This window comes from Ailuropoda melanoleuca, chromosome 9 (assembly GCF_002007445.2).
Source record: "Ailuropoda melanoleuca isolate Jingjing chromosome 9, ASM200744v2, whole genome shotgun sequence".
NCBI classification, from domain to species: domain Eukaryota; kingdom Metazoa; phylum Chordata; class Mammalia; order Carnivora; family Ursidae; genus Ailuropoda; species Ailuropoda melanoleuca.
This window is the reverse complement of record NC_048226.1, coordinates 56,259,814-56,273,994: the sequence shown is the minus strand read 5'-3', so window position 1 is coordinate 56,273,994 and position 14,181 is coordinate 56,259,814. Positions and strand designations below refer to the sequence as shown.

The 14,181-nt window shown below is 36.8% G+C and overlaps 1 protein-coding gene and 1 pseudogene across 8 annotated transcripts in view; one reads left to right on the top strand and one right to left on the bottom strand.

The window, feature by feature from the left end:
- WWP1 (WW domain containing E3 ubiquitin protein ligase 1) overlaps window positions 1-14,181 on the bottom strand; it is a 125,172-nt gene that overhangs the window by 38,855 nt on the left and 72,136 nt on the right. For all 8 annotated transcript variants that reach the window (XM_034668266.1, XM_034668269.1, XM_019797156.2 and 5 more), the window contains 8 exons: window positions 9,916-10,011; window positions 7,919-8,093; window positions 5,727-5,781; window positions 5,556-5,640; window positions 5,298-5,426; window positions 2,635-2,710; window positions 2,456-2,527; window positions 404-492 (listed from right to left, as the gene is read on the bottom strand). In XM_034668266.1, coding sequence (XP_034524157.1) covers window positions 404-492; window positions 2,456-2,527; window positions 2,635-2,710; window positions 5,298-5,426; window positions 5,556-5,640; window positions 5,727-5,781; window positions 7,919-8,093; window positions 9,916-10,011 — 777 coding nt within the window. The remainder of the gene's footprint in view (window positions 1-403; window positions 493-2,455; window positions 2,528-2,634; window positions 2,711-5,297; window positions 5,427-5,555; window positions 5,641-5,726; window positions 5,782-7,918; window positions 8,094-9,915; window positions 10,012-14,181) is intronic.
- On the top strand, window positions 11,705-12,383 carry LOC100475705 (annotated as a pseudogene).

Below are 14,181 nucleotides of genomic sequence, written 5' to 3'. Positions count from 1 at the left end.
TACATACAATGTAATATTATGTAGCCATTAAATAAAAGAGAGTATTAGTACCATTAAATAAAGGAGAGTATTATTAGCTCCATATAGGATATGAAAAGATGTCCATGAGATATAAAACGATAAAATGAAGTTGCTATATTGTGCATCCTGTATGATCAATTCTGTTTAAAAAAATAGCAAATATGTACTATATCACACATACATACAAATTTATACATATGCAGAGAAAATGTATAGGATAACCAAGACAGTAATAATAATGCTTACCTCTAGAATTGTACTAATATTTTAATTAAAAAAAAATAACTGGATTGCTACTGAAAAATTTATCTTTTCAAGAATACATCCATCGCATACAATGGAGACATACTTATTTCAAAGCAGATGTGTGTTTTTATTTTACCTTGCTAGACCACCATAATCAAGTCCTTCTTCTCCTCTAAATATTACATACAATCGCCTTCTCAAGTCATAGGGTTTTAATGCCATAATCTAATTAAAAACAAAAACATCATGAACATTTAAAACACTCATATACATTGTTTCTTCCAAAACAATTCAAATTTCATCTGCATTTCCAAATGACACACTTCCTTATCTCATATAACAATGCCTTTAACTCGAGATCAATTACTGTGTTCCACAAACTAGCAGAGATGTACCTTACTCTATTAAGCTTTCTGTGATTCACCTTCTAAAATCTCTTTCCTCTCTTCTACTATTAAATGGTAGTTCAACTTTGGGTTAGTGGAAAGGGAGGAAGAGTGACACAGAAAGCTTTTAAGTTTAGAAAATACTCCTTCCCTTGTCGCTCCCCAAATTTTACCAAAATCTTGTAAAAGGTGACTTGTAAATTTTTCTAACTAGCAACACTTGATGAGAAGCAAAAGAGCTTGCTCTAGGTCCTGCTTATACCACATATTCCATTTCTCAGTAGGAAAGAACTCAGCTAAAGCAAAGAATTTATATAATACATATACCCAATTTTCATAATCCTTAATGGCTTACATTAGGATTCTAGCAAACAAGCTTTACTTTTGGATAACAGTGAATTACTTCCATCACACATGTCAAAACCAAAGCCAAGACCGGCATGTCTGGTTGATGGCACAGCTCACCAGCAGGACTTCACCTCATAGGCAGTCACGCACATCAAACAGACCATGGTTCTCCCCACACCAGAGGACAAAGCAAAATAAAGTCTTTCATGAATCTGGATGTACACTTACTATAAAAAAGCTCAAACAGAGCTTAGAACAAGCTAAGAATTTATTAACTCAAACCAAAAAAAGTTTTGATAATAGCTGCAGTAAGTATCTTGCCCAAATTCCAACAGTTAGTAAAATTAAGCTAGGATTTGAACATCTCTGATTTTGGGGTGCTGCTTGTTTATGTAAAAGTCCCTGTGTACCTATATACATCATTGTAATACTTTCAGGGCGGGGGGAATGATAAAGACTTTTATGAAAAATTCTCCACATCATCAGAAAAAAAGAACTGATAATATTTTGATTTTTTTTTTTAAAGATTTTATTTATTTATTCTACAGAGATAGAGACAGCCAGCAAGAGAGGGAACACAAGCAGGGGGAGTGGGAAAGGAAGAAGCAGGCTCATAGCAGAGGAGCCTGGTGGGGCTCGAACCCATAACGCCGGGATCACGCCCTGAGCCGAAGGCAGACGCTCAACCGCTGTGCCACCCAGGCGCCCCTGATTTTTTTATCTTAAAATATTCTGCAGATGATTCAGGAAAGGCAGACGTATTTTATTCATTCTCCAAATATCTGAAAACCTGCTATGTGTAAGGCACTATTCTAGGTACTGAGCTTAACAGCAGTAAATGAAGTAGTTTGTGCTCCCATGGAGCTTACCTTCCAAATAAAATGGGTCAGATGGCGCTAAGTGTTACTGAAAAGAACACATAAAGGGCTAGAATGAGACTATGAGGGAGGTGAGCAGGGACTCCCATCTTAACTAGTGTGCTCAGACGAGGTCTCTCTGAGATCATAACCTTTAAACTGAAAACTACAGGAGGTAAGAATGAACATTAGGGTTACTGAAGGAATACTTAAATGGAATAGAGTATCCATACTGATTTAATTTTAATTTGATAGTATTATCAAGACTTGTTTGAGTTAACGAATTGTTAGAAAAGTGTCAAAATGTGTCAACTTGTTCCAGAAGCTGTTTAAGCTTCATGTGAAATGGCCATAATGATAAGAGTTATCTCAAAGGGATGTTGTGAGGATGAATTAAATGAAATGATACTTATAAGATGCCAGTGCCAAGAATATGGCAATCAGACAACACATGATGGGGTTAATTATGACTATTATTATAATGGACACTCCGTAAGTGGTAGTCATGGTTTAAAATTTCTAAGTCCTAACTCCCTTTATATATATAAAATATAATCAGACAAGTTGAACTGTTTATTCTGATAAGATCTTCCTTACCTGTTGGAAGGAATCTTCGAACAGTGTCTGCCGGGATACATTGATCTTTACATGACTGGGTAGTGCATTAGACTAAAAACAAAAATAATATCGTGATATCACGTAAGCTGTAGTATAGGCATAGTACAAAGATAAGACTAAATGATTATGAACGTAAGATTTATTTACCACTGTAGTACCTGGCACAAATAACGGAAGTGAGCAAGTTTCCACCTAAAGCTGCGTTCATAGGCAATCTGTGGACCACCTTTAGTTCTAAAGAGAAAAAAAAGGAACCATATATTAATTCAAAATAAAATTGGATATGTAATATTCAATATGAAACTGGAGTATACCAGAGTCCTACAGATGACCACAGGAAAGTTATTTGCTGGGAGAGAAGATACATTTGGTGGGCCAAGAGGCTTGTACAATGATGACAGCACAAAGAGTAAGACTGTATGTATGGGTCTTCTGTAAAGAAGTTACTTAAACGAAACATTAAAGACTATTACTGACTATTAAAAAAAAAAGTCTTTGATAATACTTAAATCTAAGGAGGATAGAAGCTCTAGACAGAAGAGTCAGGGAAGGAAATTCTACCACAATTTAAACCTAATCTCCAACTGAAAGAAACATTGCTGAGATAATATGCAAAGCAAAAGCAACTTCTAAGAACAAGTGACACCCAGGTCACATGGCTCAATGGATCAGTGAGCGAAGAGGCAGAGGGGGTGGCATGGAGGGATAGGTTTGATTCACATTGAGAAGGCCTGCGGCTTCCGCGTTTTGAGGGAGAGCCTAAGATACAAGCACAAAGATCTTTCATGATCTTAGGGAACATTTTGGAATGGATGGAAAATATTCTATTATGTTGTTAAGTTCAAGTGAATTCACTGAACAAATATTTGTGAGATATATAGTATTACCTGATGTTATTCTAGCCAATGAGAGTGTTATTTGTTAATAAAACAGGTAACAAAACCTGTTTTTGTGGAGGTTATATACCAGTGAAGGGGACAGACAAAAAACAGAATAAATAAATAAACTATATATGAAGTGTGTTAAAAGGGGATAAACATTTTATACTCCTGCTCTGCAAAAAGGAATGAGAGAGAGAGAGGAGGTGTAAAAAAGATATGGAGTCGTATGGGGAGAAGTTTAAAATTCTGAAATTGGTGAATGGCGTTGAGTTCACAGACAAATTAATATTTGAGCAAAAACATGGAGGCAAGTCATGCATATACCTGTGGAAAGCGCAGAATAAAAACTAAGACCCAGAGGTGAAAGCCCGGTGCTTGAGGGATAACTAGGGGGCCCATGAAGCTGAAGCACAGTGAATGAGGGGAGAAAACAGAGATGAAACTGAAGAGATAACAGGGGTCACATTCTGTAAGGCCGTGGAGGCCACTGTGAGGACTCTCCTTTTCTCTCTGAGATGGGAAATCACTGAGAAGTTTTTGTGTGAAGGAATGATTTTATACTTTTTTTTTTAAGATTTTATTTATTGATTGATTTGACAGAGAGACAGAGCCAGCGAGACAGGGAACACAAACAGGAGGAGTGGGAGAGGAAGAAGCAGGCTCCCAGCGCTCCCAGCGGAGCAGGGAGCCTGATGCGGGGCTCGATCCCAGGATCCTGGGATCGTGCCCTGAGCCGAATTTAACGACTGAGCCACCCAGGCGCCCAGGAATGACTTTATACTTAATAGAAAAAAAAAAAAAGTCAATCCTATTGCTAAAGGGAGAATAACATTATAGGAGGTGTGGGTAGAAAGCAGAGAGACAGAGGCACCACTCCAGCTGACCACATGGTGACAGTGGACGTGGTGAGACCTAAGTGGATTCTGGACATACTCTGAAGCTGAGGTAGCTAGAAATGTATTGTGTCAAATGCTCCTAAATCAAATGAGACAGGACTGCAACTAATCCCTGAATTAACAATTAACAATGTGGAGGTCACTGATGTCCTTAACAAGTTCAGGGTCAGCGGAATTTCCTTGTAGTCCGATTGAAAAAGAAATTAGAAACAGCTATCTAGAGACAATACTTTCAGGTACTTTTCCTAAAGGGCAACAATAAAAATGAATTTTCACTGAATTAATTTGAAAGGTAAAATGTTGTGGTTTGTTTTTATCTAGGAGAAACAGCAGCTGATAATTCAGTAGAAGAAAAACTGATGATGGAAGATAGAAAGATGATAATTGCTGGAGCAATTAAATGGGAAAGGGGGAAGATCTAGAGTGCCATCAAAGGGACTGGCCTTTGGTAAGAACAATGACAGTTCACCTATAGGATTAAGAAGGAAGACAGATGTTTGAGGTGGGCAGATGTGACAGTAGGAATTTGCAAAAAACAAACAAGCAAACAAATGAAAAACCAAACTCCTTTTATGATTGCTTCTATTTTCTTAGTGATGAAAAGATACCACACCTAAGAGTAAGGATGAAGGTGAGCTCTGTTTTAAGACATTTTTTATCTGGAAAATTCAAAAAATTCATTCTGTAGTAATGTAAAGCAATGGGTATTAGTTATATAGGTTTTCTTTTTTTTTCTTTTTTTTTTTAAAGATTTTATTTATTATTTATTTGACAGAGACAGAGACAGCCAGCGAGAGAGGGAACACAAGCAGGGGGAGTGGGAGAGGAAGAAGCAGGCTCATAGCAGAGGAGCCTGACGTGGGGCTCGATCCCATAACGCCGGGATCACGCCCTGAGCCGAAGGCAGGCGCTTAACCGCTGTGCCACCCAGGCGCCCCACTTATATAGGTTTTCTTGATCCACAAAATACAATGTTGCTAAAATTGAGGCTAAATTTTTATGTCCTCATTAAACAGCATTTAAGAACTTCAGGTTTCCACTTACACAGATGACTTCCCGTTGCGAGGATCTTTGAATGTTGTTGTTCTTGTATTATGATCAACAAAGTACCTAACACCTTCCCGAGTATACCTAATTTCCCAGCCTTCTGGCAGGGGTTCTTCATTCTGTAAGCTAAAAGATAAAGTTACAGTCACAAGGTGAACATTTCCTAGGTACTAAAAACATCCGAATCAAGGTTTACTTGATTCTATCTACAGATATACGTAAGATGACTTAATTAAGGCCTTAGTACACACATACCCTTGAGTTCTGGGATCTTCCCACTGGGTTGTTTTTGTGTTATGATTCACAAAGTACACCCTGTCGGTTGAATCCACTCTTTTTTCTAAAAAATAGAGTGAGCACAGCATTTAATGACTATTTATACTATACATATCTTCAGATATTTTTACCAACAAAATATCAGCTTACCCCAGCCTGGTGGCAAAGGACCATATGGGTCATTTTCTGCAGCTAACATTGAAGCCTGATTGGAGAAAGGGTTGGAGGGAAAAATAAAAACATTACTATAATATAAAAGCAAAAATAAACTAAATACTTGGTAGAACATTTTATAGTAATCTTCTAAAAAATATGATAAAGAAATGTGAATATAGTGATTCCAAGACACAAAGTACATTTAAAAATATCATGAGTTAAGAAGAGTCCATCAGCTGACAAAATCATTAGTTTTTCTAAGATGATTTAGAAATAATATACTGAGATCAGTATTTTAATTTTTAGCCCTTCTATAATAATCTATTAGGAGTGAAATGAGAGAGAAAGAGCATATAGAAAATTGTGGTGTTCAAATGAAAAATACTATTTGTTTAAAAGTACAATCACAGTTCTCCTTAAGACATACCTATAAACAAAACCAACAGTAAAATCCAGTCTCAACTTTATACAAGTAAACTTTTATCTTAATATTAGTATCTTTTATATATTCATAAATAAAAACATTCATGCTTACATATATTATAATCCAGAAATATATTCAGAAGAAAATAAACATTCTACTATCAATTTGAAAAGAATGATAAATAAAAATCATCACACCTGAAAAATTATGTCTTAATGATAAAGTTATGCATCTTGATAAGTATTTTATAACTTTATAATAGATGCTGTTAATTTTACCAATATCCATTTCCCATGCCTTCTTCCTTCACATTCAAACCATTGTTTTGTTCGAGGTAGCCATGTGTCCGTCTAATTCCATTCCCAGCCTTCCTCACAGCTGAGTTGGTAGAATGACCAATTCTAGCCAGTGAGTACTGGCAGAAGTCCCTGGTAAGGATATCCCTTTTCGAGTAAAAAGGCAGGGCTTTCAAGTTAAAAGCCATCTGCTCTTCTCATTCCCCTCTCCCTTTCTTCTTGTCTACACTGGGGAATGAAGTCCAAAGGGCAGCAGCTCTGTATGACCGAGGTAAGCACGAAGCATGGTAACAATGCACAAAGAATCTGGGTACCTAAGGTGGCTTAACTAAGCCAATGTATGTGTCAGCCTGGACTTTTATCCCAGACTTGTGCTATACTTAGATAATTACACCTGAACTTGTTTAAAGATGTTCTATGCAGGAGAACACACTTCTACTGCATCCCTATGACCTAATTCTGCCGTTTCCCCAAGGTTTTCACGCATACAGCTAAGTTGACCAAGAACAAAAGCACACAGTACGTAATTTCTTATTTACTATATACAGCTAAACAACGAAATCTTACTACAGATTTCTGTACAAGTTACCAAAGAACCAGCAATTGGTGGCAACAGGAGTTGCTATGTAAGCTGGGTTGGCCCACTATCTCTCTGCTGGCTACAGATCACCAGGAAAATGGGTCAACCTGCAAATGAGAACTTATTATTTAACCTCTGAAGAAAATGGAGCTGAAAGAGCCAGGTTGAGGCAGGATAATGAAAAAAGTTAAAGTTTTCTTTTTGTGTCTTTCCTAATTCCTCCCAATCTGCTAGCCTCTATGTTTTGGGTTTTCAAGTTGCCTCAAAACACTCTCTAGAGATGCCTGGTACTTAAAATTTGTATTTTCCACTTCCTGTGATCAGACCTATGTAACAAAGGTTTCCCTCTACCCCCAGTCTTCTTGTGGATGTTTGCTTACGGCAACACATGGACCATCAATTGGTCAAATTTCCAGATAGCATTAGATTTTTTGGATAAAACTATCTCCAATTCCAGGAATATCTATGGTAGGCCAAACACATGAAAGTGTTGTTTCTGAGAATCTGGGATGGGAATCCAAACAGCTAAAAAAATGGCAAAACTGGTCTGAAGTAAAATCAGGGGGTAACCAGTTTTGCTTAAAGCAAACAAAATGATTATAATTAAAGGCAGAAAACTGGGAATTAGGAAAGACAAATTATTTCATTAAGAAATTTCACTTACGAAACTGCCACTTTTTAAGACAAAAACCATACTTATGTTAGTAAACTAGAATTAAAAATAAACCTTAAAGTGCGTATGTATATCAGAAATAATTATTATTTATTAAAGATTAAATAAAAAGTACCTTACAGTGCAGTCTGTAACATTTAAAAATCATCAAAGTAGAAAAGAGCAAATGCCTGGAGGAAAGAGTTGTACTGACATCTTACAATCTGCTATTACCGAATAGAGGTATCGCTGGTTGAACTGTTGCATAGCTCCCTGCAACTGGTTCCGCTGAGACTGCCACTGCTCAAAGTTTCGAACAGACTCCATGGTAGGCCGCTGCCAGGTTGTTGTTCTGGTGTTATGATCCACATAATAAACTCTGCCACGATCATCAACTCTTCTTTCCCAACTACCACGAACAAAAGCAGCATTAATAAAAATTAAAAAGAAACTGGAAAGTATTTAGTTAACAGTTTACTCATATAATTTAAAAATCAGAGACACGACAACATAACTTTAAAATTTTGAACGTGTAACTTGCTTTTTTTAGCTAAACTGCCTTCCCATTCTACCACTACATGATTTCTAAGAACTGTCTAAAAAAGGGGCCAAAGACTGAATAGTCTCAGTATTAATCTGACTACCCTCCTTTTTTCTGGTTAAGAAGCTACTGCGTGTTCACTGTATACCTAGCAATCTGCACCTCTAGCCACTGCCCAAGTTCAGGGCTGTAACTCAGCTCTTACAGGTCTTTACCTTCTTGCTGTTATCCAGCTGCTGAACATAAGTGCAGATTCAATCACGTCATTCCACCTATTACAGCTCTCCAGCACAGCATAAAAATGAACCCAATCACCATTTCAGCCTCATCTCCCCTAAGATCTTTCAAGGGACCTACATGAGAGCCAAATCAACTACTTGCTGGTCCCAAGTGTATCATATGTTTCACTTTGTCATCTCTTTGATTGAATATTCCCTCAAAATAAAATGCCCTTTACTATTCTGCCACCAACTGAAGTTCTCCTCATCCTCCCAGGTTCAGATAACCATAAGTCAATTTGTGCCATTAACTTAGTTATGTAGCTTATTTGAGGGACAAGGCAAGCCTGGAGTTCTCCTACTTGCCCCCATCTCAGCTCCATTGCAAACACTTCTCTGTGCCATTAACTCATACAATGATTTAAGAATCCTTTCAGCAACCAATCTCACGAAAGTAACATTTCTTGCTTTGAATTTTCTGGGCTTGGAATGTGTTTTATACTGGTGGACTTTAAGTTACCTCTGTAAGGACAGATATTCTGAATAAGTAGCAAAGACAATAAAGAAAATATTGCAGGTACAGGCAGAGTGGTTTTTTGGATATGTATGTTTGCATGTATGTATGTATGTATTTACTTATTCATTTAAATTTTTTTATTTATTTATTTGAGAGAGAGGAGAGAAAGAGACAGAGCACGAGCCGAGGGGGAGAGGCAGAGGGAGAAGCAGGCTCCCCACTGAGCAGGGAGCCCGATGCAGGGCTTGATCCCAGGACCCCGGGATCATGACCTGAGCCGGAGGCAGACGCTCAAGAGACTGAGCCACCCAGGTGCCCCTCAGAGTGTATGAGAAGAATATAAATAATATAATTCAACTAGCTATCAGCACAATATGTATAAAGAGTTATGAAAGATAAGAACACAAAGGAAAAGGAAGATCTGTTTGTGAATGACTGTGAATGACAGCCTAACAGCATGAATTTATTTAGCATGTAATAGAAATGTTTTTATTCACTTAAGACCCTCTATAATTTTAGCCATAATGTAACACAATTTTACTTGTAGTAATCTTTTAAGATCATAACTTTGAACCACTCTCACCTCTCTTGTATCATTAAATCTCATATAACATAGCTTAGATCACTATCTTTGGAGAACCATACATATACATTTTCCTAAACAGGCCTTTCATTCCTTAAAAACTAATGACAAGCACTAAAACTGAACGAAAATTCCACAAGTAGTCTCAGTTACTCATGCGAGTGTTCGACAATCTCTTGAGGAAGCCCCTTCAGACTAACTGTAGAAGAGATACAATATAACAAATTTCATTTACTGAAGTTATTATTCACAGAAGTAAATGAAGGAAATATAACATGCACAATGAAAGAATCACTTTATTGTAATAAATAAGTTAAAGAAATCACATGTATGATAAAACACAAGTGGAGATGCATAAAGATGCCACATTACCCTGGAGGTAAAGGTTGCGGCCTCTCCCATGTCGTTGTTCGAGTGTTATGATCCACGTAGTAAGTTCTACCATGAGGATCTTTTCTCTGTTCCCACCTTTAATAAAAATCCAAGAACAAAAATAGAAGATAACAAACTAAGACAATCTGAAAAATCATTCCTTCTTATAATCAGGAAAATTACAAGTTTTACTTTAAAAGGTTATATATACACATACATGCAAAGTTTCTTTTCCCAATTATTAGTGCCTTTTAAGTTCTTAATTATTCCCTTTTTCTTTCTTTTAAAGATTTTATTTATTTATTTAACAGAGAGGCGGCAAAAGAAGGAATACAAGCAGGGGGAGTGGGAGAGGGAGAAGCAGGCTTCCCACTGAGCAGGGAGCCCGATGCGGGGCTGGATCCCAGAACGCTGGGATCATGACCTGAGCTGAAGGCAGATACTTAACGACTGAGCCACCCAGGCACCCCTCCCTTTCTACTGACAGTATTGGAAACTCAGTAAACATAGTTAGCAAAGGAGGATAAAGTAATACCTAAAGTTTTAAAAAGTTACTAATTTATAGAATTTATCATTAGAAATTTATCATCAGAAAAGACAAATCTAGGGGCGCCTGGGTGGCTCAGTCGGTTAAGCAGCTGCCTTCCACTCAAGTCATGATCCTGGGGTCCTGGGATTGAGCCCCACACTGGGCTCCCTGATCAGCAGGGAGTCTGCTTCTCCTTCTCCCTCTGTCCTTCCCCTGCTTGTGCTCTCTCCTCAAATAAATAAATAAATCTTAAAAAATAAAAAAAAGACAAGTTTAACCAAAAGCAGAGGAACTTTCAGCTTAATATCACACTCAAGGCACAAAATATTAATGAGGCAATATCCACTTTTGCCTGCAATTTCAAAAATATACATCTAAGAGCAGAAACTGCATTAAAGAAGTATGTGGTGACACTGTTCCACAAAAATTCTTCTATATGTATACAGCGTCTTCTTTTTGTATACAACTATCTCCGTTTTGTTTTTGGTAAAACTCCTGAGTTTATAGACATCTCAATTTCATCTTTTTCTGTTTCATCTCAAAGACTCTCAATCTCTTATTTTCCCCACTCTTGTTTTCTCCTTTGTGATTCCTGTTTCTTCCTCTCCATTCTTTCTGTAATATTGATATAGAAGAAAAATGTTAAATGTAAAATATAAAAACTTGATTATTTCTGAGTTTAACATTTTTGTTTTCAATTGAAAGGAGAATAAATGGAAGTATTTTTCTCTCTCTTAAACCCAGGGACCCAATTTAATTTGATTCCTTTGGGATTAGAGAGGCCTTTCATCATTAAACTTTTCTTTAAGAGTTTAATTTATTTTAGAGCGAGCTCACACAGAGTGGGAGGAGAGGCAGAGGGAGAGAGAATCTCAAGCAGACTTTCCACTGGGCATGAAGCCTGACACAGGGCTCGATCTCATGACCCTGAGATCATGACCTGAACCAAATCCAAGAGTCAGACACTCACCCTAAATTATTTTCTTACACAATGATTATACATATTAAAGCTATTCCCTAAGCAAGGTTTACACATATATACAGACTTACTTAAAAAAGGCATGTAAAAAAAATTAATAGTTTGCTTAAGCTGCATCCAATAAACACAAGTCACAAAATGGTTCAAAAGTAACTACGAACAATAAAAATGTCCAAGTTCACAACTGACTCAGGATCATGTAAGTTGTTAAATTTATCTATTAAAAAATTACTATTGCTCTCTTCCCTTTTGTGGCCATTGCTGAAGCATCAGCAGCTAAAATGAAGTTCAATCCCTTCGTGACTTCTGACCAGAGCAAGAACCGAAAAAGGCATTTCAATGCACCTTCTCACATTTGGAGGAAAATTACGTCTTCCTCTCTTTGCAAAGAGCTGAGACAGAAGTACAATGATCAATCTGTGCCCATCCAAAAGGATGATGAAATAGAGGTTGTGCTAGGACACTACAAAGGTCAGCAAATTAGCAAAGCAGTCCAGGTTTACGGGAAGGAATCCATCTACACTAAATGAAAACAGTGAGCGAAGGTGAATGGCACAACTGCCCATGTGGGCATTCACCCTAGCAAAGTGGTTATCTCTAGACTAAAACTGGACAAAGACTGCAAAAAGGTTCTTGAACGTAAAACCAAATCTCACCAAATTAGGAAAGACAAAGGGCAAATACAAGGAAGAAACAATTGAGAAGATGCAGTAATAAAGTAATCTTACATATGACTTTAAATAAAAAGCTAACTGTTAAAGTAGAAAAAAAAAAACAGTTGTATAAAATCCTATACTGAAACAGTCATGCTACCCTGTACTACAAAAATTAGGTATTTCTTACAAAAAAGCATTTCACTAAAAAAACCCTGAAATTTCAGATTTTATTTGCTTTTATATAATAATAAAAGTTCAAAATGGGCTACTGATTTGTATGAAAGCTTAACAGCCCAAAACAAATACCTTCAAAATGCATGAAGTTTCAAGAACTTCCTGATAATGGTACTTTTGCTATTTTTAGATATTAATTCCTATAATCAGTCTTTGGGTTCTTACTGCAACTCTGTAGCAAAACTTCTAGGTTTCCATCTTTTCTTTATAAATACTCTTTACCATGTTTAATTTAGGTTTAATTCTGATCAAAATTATCTATACTTTCACATAGTTACATACCTTCACAGTTGCATACACCTTCATACATACAGTCTATGTCCCCTTAACTTCATTTTCCATTTTACAAATGCAACATTTTCGACTGTCGTAGCCAATTCTTTCAGTATTTACCTCTTTTCATATTAATAAGCTTACTTTATTATTTTATATTTAATTTCAAACAATATACATTGATTTCTCACTGTGAAAGATGAAGCTGAAGTCTCCTTCCTGCACACATATATACACACACACACTCTGTAACACTTACTCTCCTCTGACCATTCCAAACACACGCAGACATTCTGTGTCCTTCCCCTTACAGTTATGTGATATAAAACCCTCCTGGCAGCTGAGTCATGGAACACTGCATTTCTTTTGTCTCCTTTCCTCCCATTTCCTTATTTTCTATGTATTTATTAATTGAACTCCAAATACTTTTCCAGCTGCATAAATGTCCTGTCCAAATATTCAGGCTCATCAGGTATTATCAATCACAGTTGCCTCCTGATGAGCTGCTGGTCTCGCCCGGCCAACTGTGAAGCTGCGGCACATCTGCCATCTTGGGCTTCCTTTCACCATCATGCTTGGTGATTCCTTTCCCACCCTTTCTATGAAGACACCTAAGATTTGGAGCCCATGTCTTTCGTATTCAGTAGTTAATTTTAGAGAAACAGGAGTCCTGGTAGCTTCCTAAGAAAGAATACATGGGAAATAGACTTTGGAAACTGAGGATGTCTGAAAATGTTTTTATTCTGTGCACACACTCAACAGTGTGGCTGATTACAGACATCTAGAGTGCATTTAATTTCCCTCAACATTAAGTTGCCTAATAGCTTCTTGTGTTGATTCCGAGAAATCTAATGCCATTCTCTTAAGTATGACATCTGCTTCTATTCCCTTTTTAAAATCTCTGGAAATGTTTAAATTTTTTTCTTTCGCCCCAACATACTAAAATTTTCACAACAAAGCATCTTAATACAGATTTATTTTTGCTCATTATCCTGAGTTTTGGTGAGCCCTTTTAATAAGAAAATTCATGCCCTTCATGTTTGTTAAGAGTTTTTATTAAGGATTTCCTCCCATTTTCTCTCTTTCTGGAACTTTTCTTATCAGACCCCTTTGAACTGGTACTCTAAATTTTCTATTTTCTTTCTTTTATTTTATAAACCTATCTTTTTGTTCTATTTTCTGAGAAATTTCTTCACCTTTATTACTCAAGTCTTCCACTGAATCAGATTTCTAAGAGATTTTGGTTCTGGGAGTATTCTGTTTTTACAACACCTCCTTCTTTAATGCAATGTATGTTATATCTACTCTTATGTCTCTGAGAATATTAAAACTGACTGGGACCTTTTTGTTCCTGGGTGCCAATTGTGGGACTGACTGAAGGAGTACAGAACAAGGCTATTTCATTGCAGGACAAATAGGTATCAGTATTTTTAGTCTTTTTATAGGGTGAGGGGTTTCAACAGAAGATAATTTCAATCTGGGTGAAAAGGTAAAATCCTGTTGTCAATATTCTGGGATTTGAGTAGGTAAGAATCCTTGGGTTTGAAAACTCACTTATAACTTTATTCACTTACTAATCTCCTGAAGGTTCACTT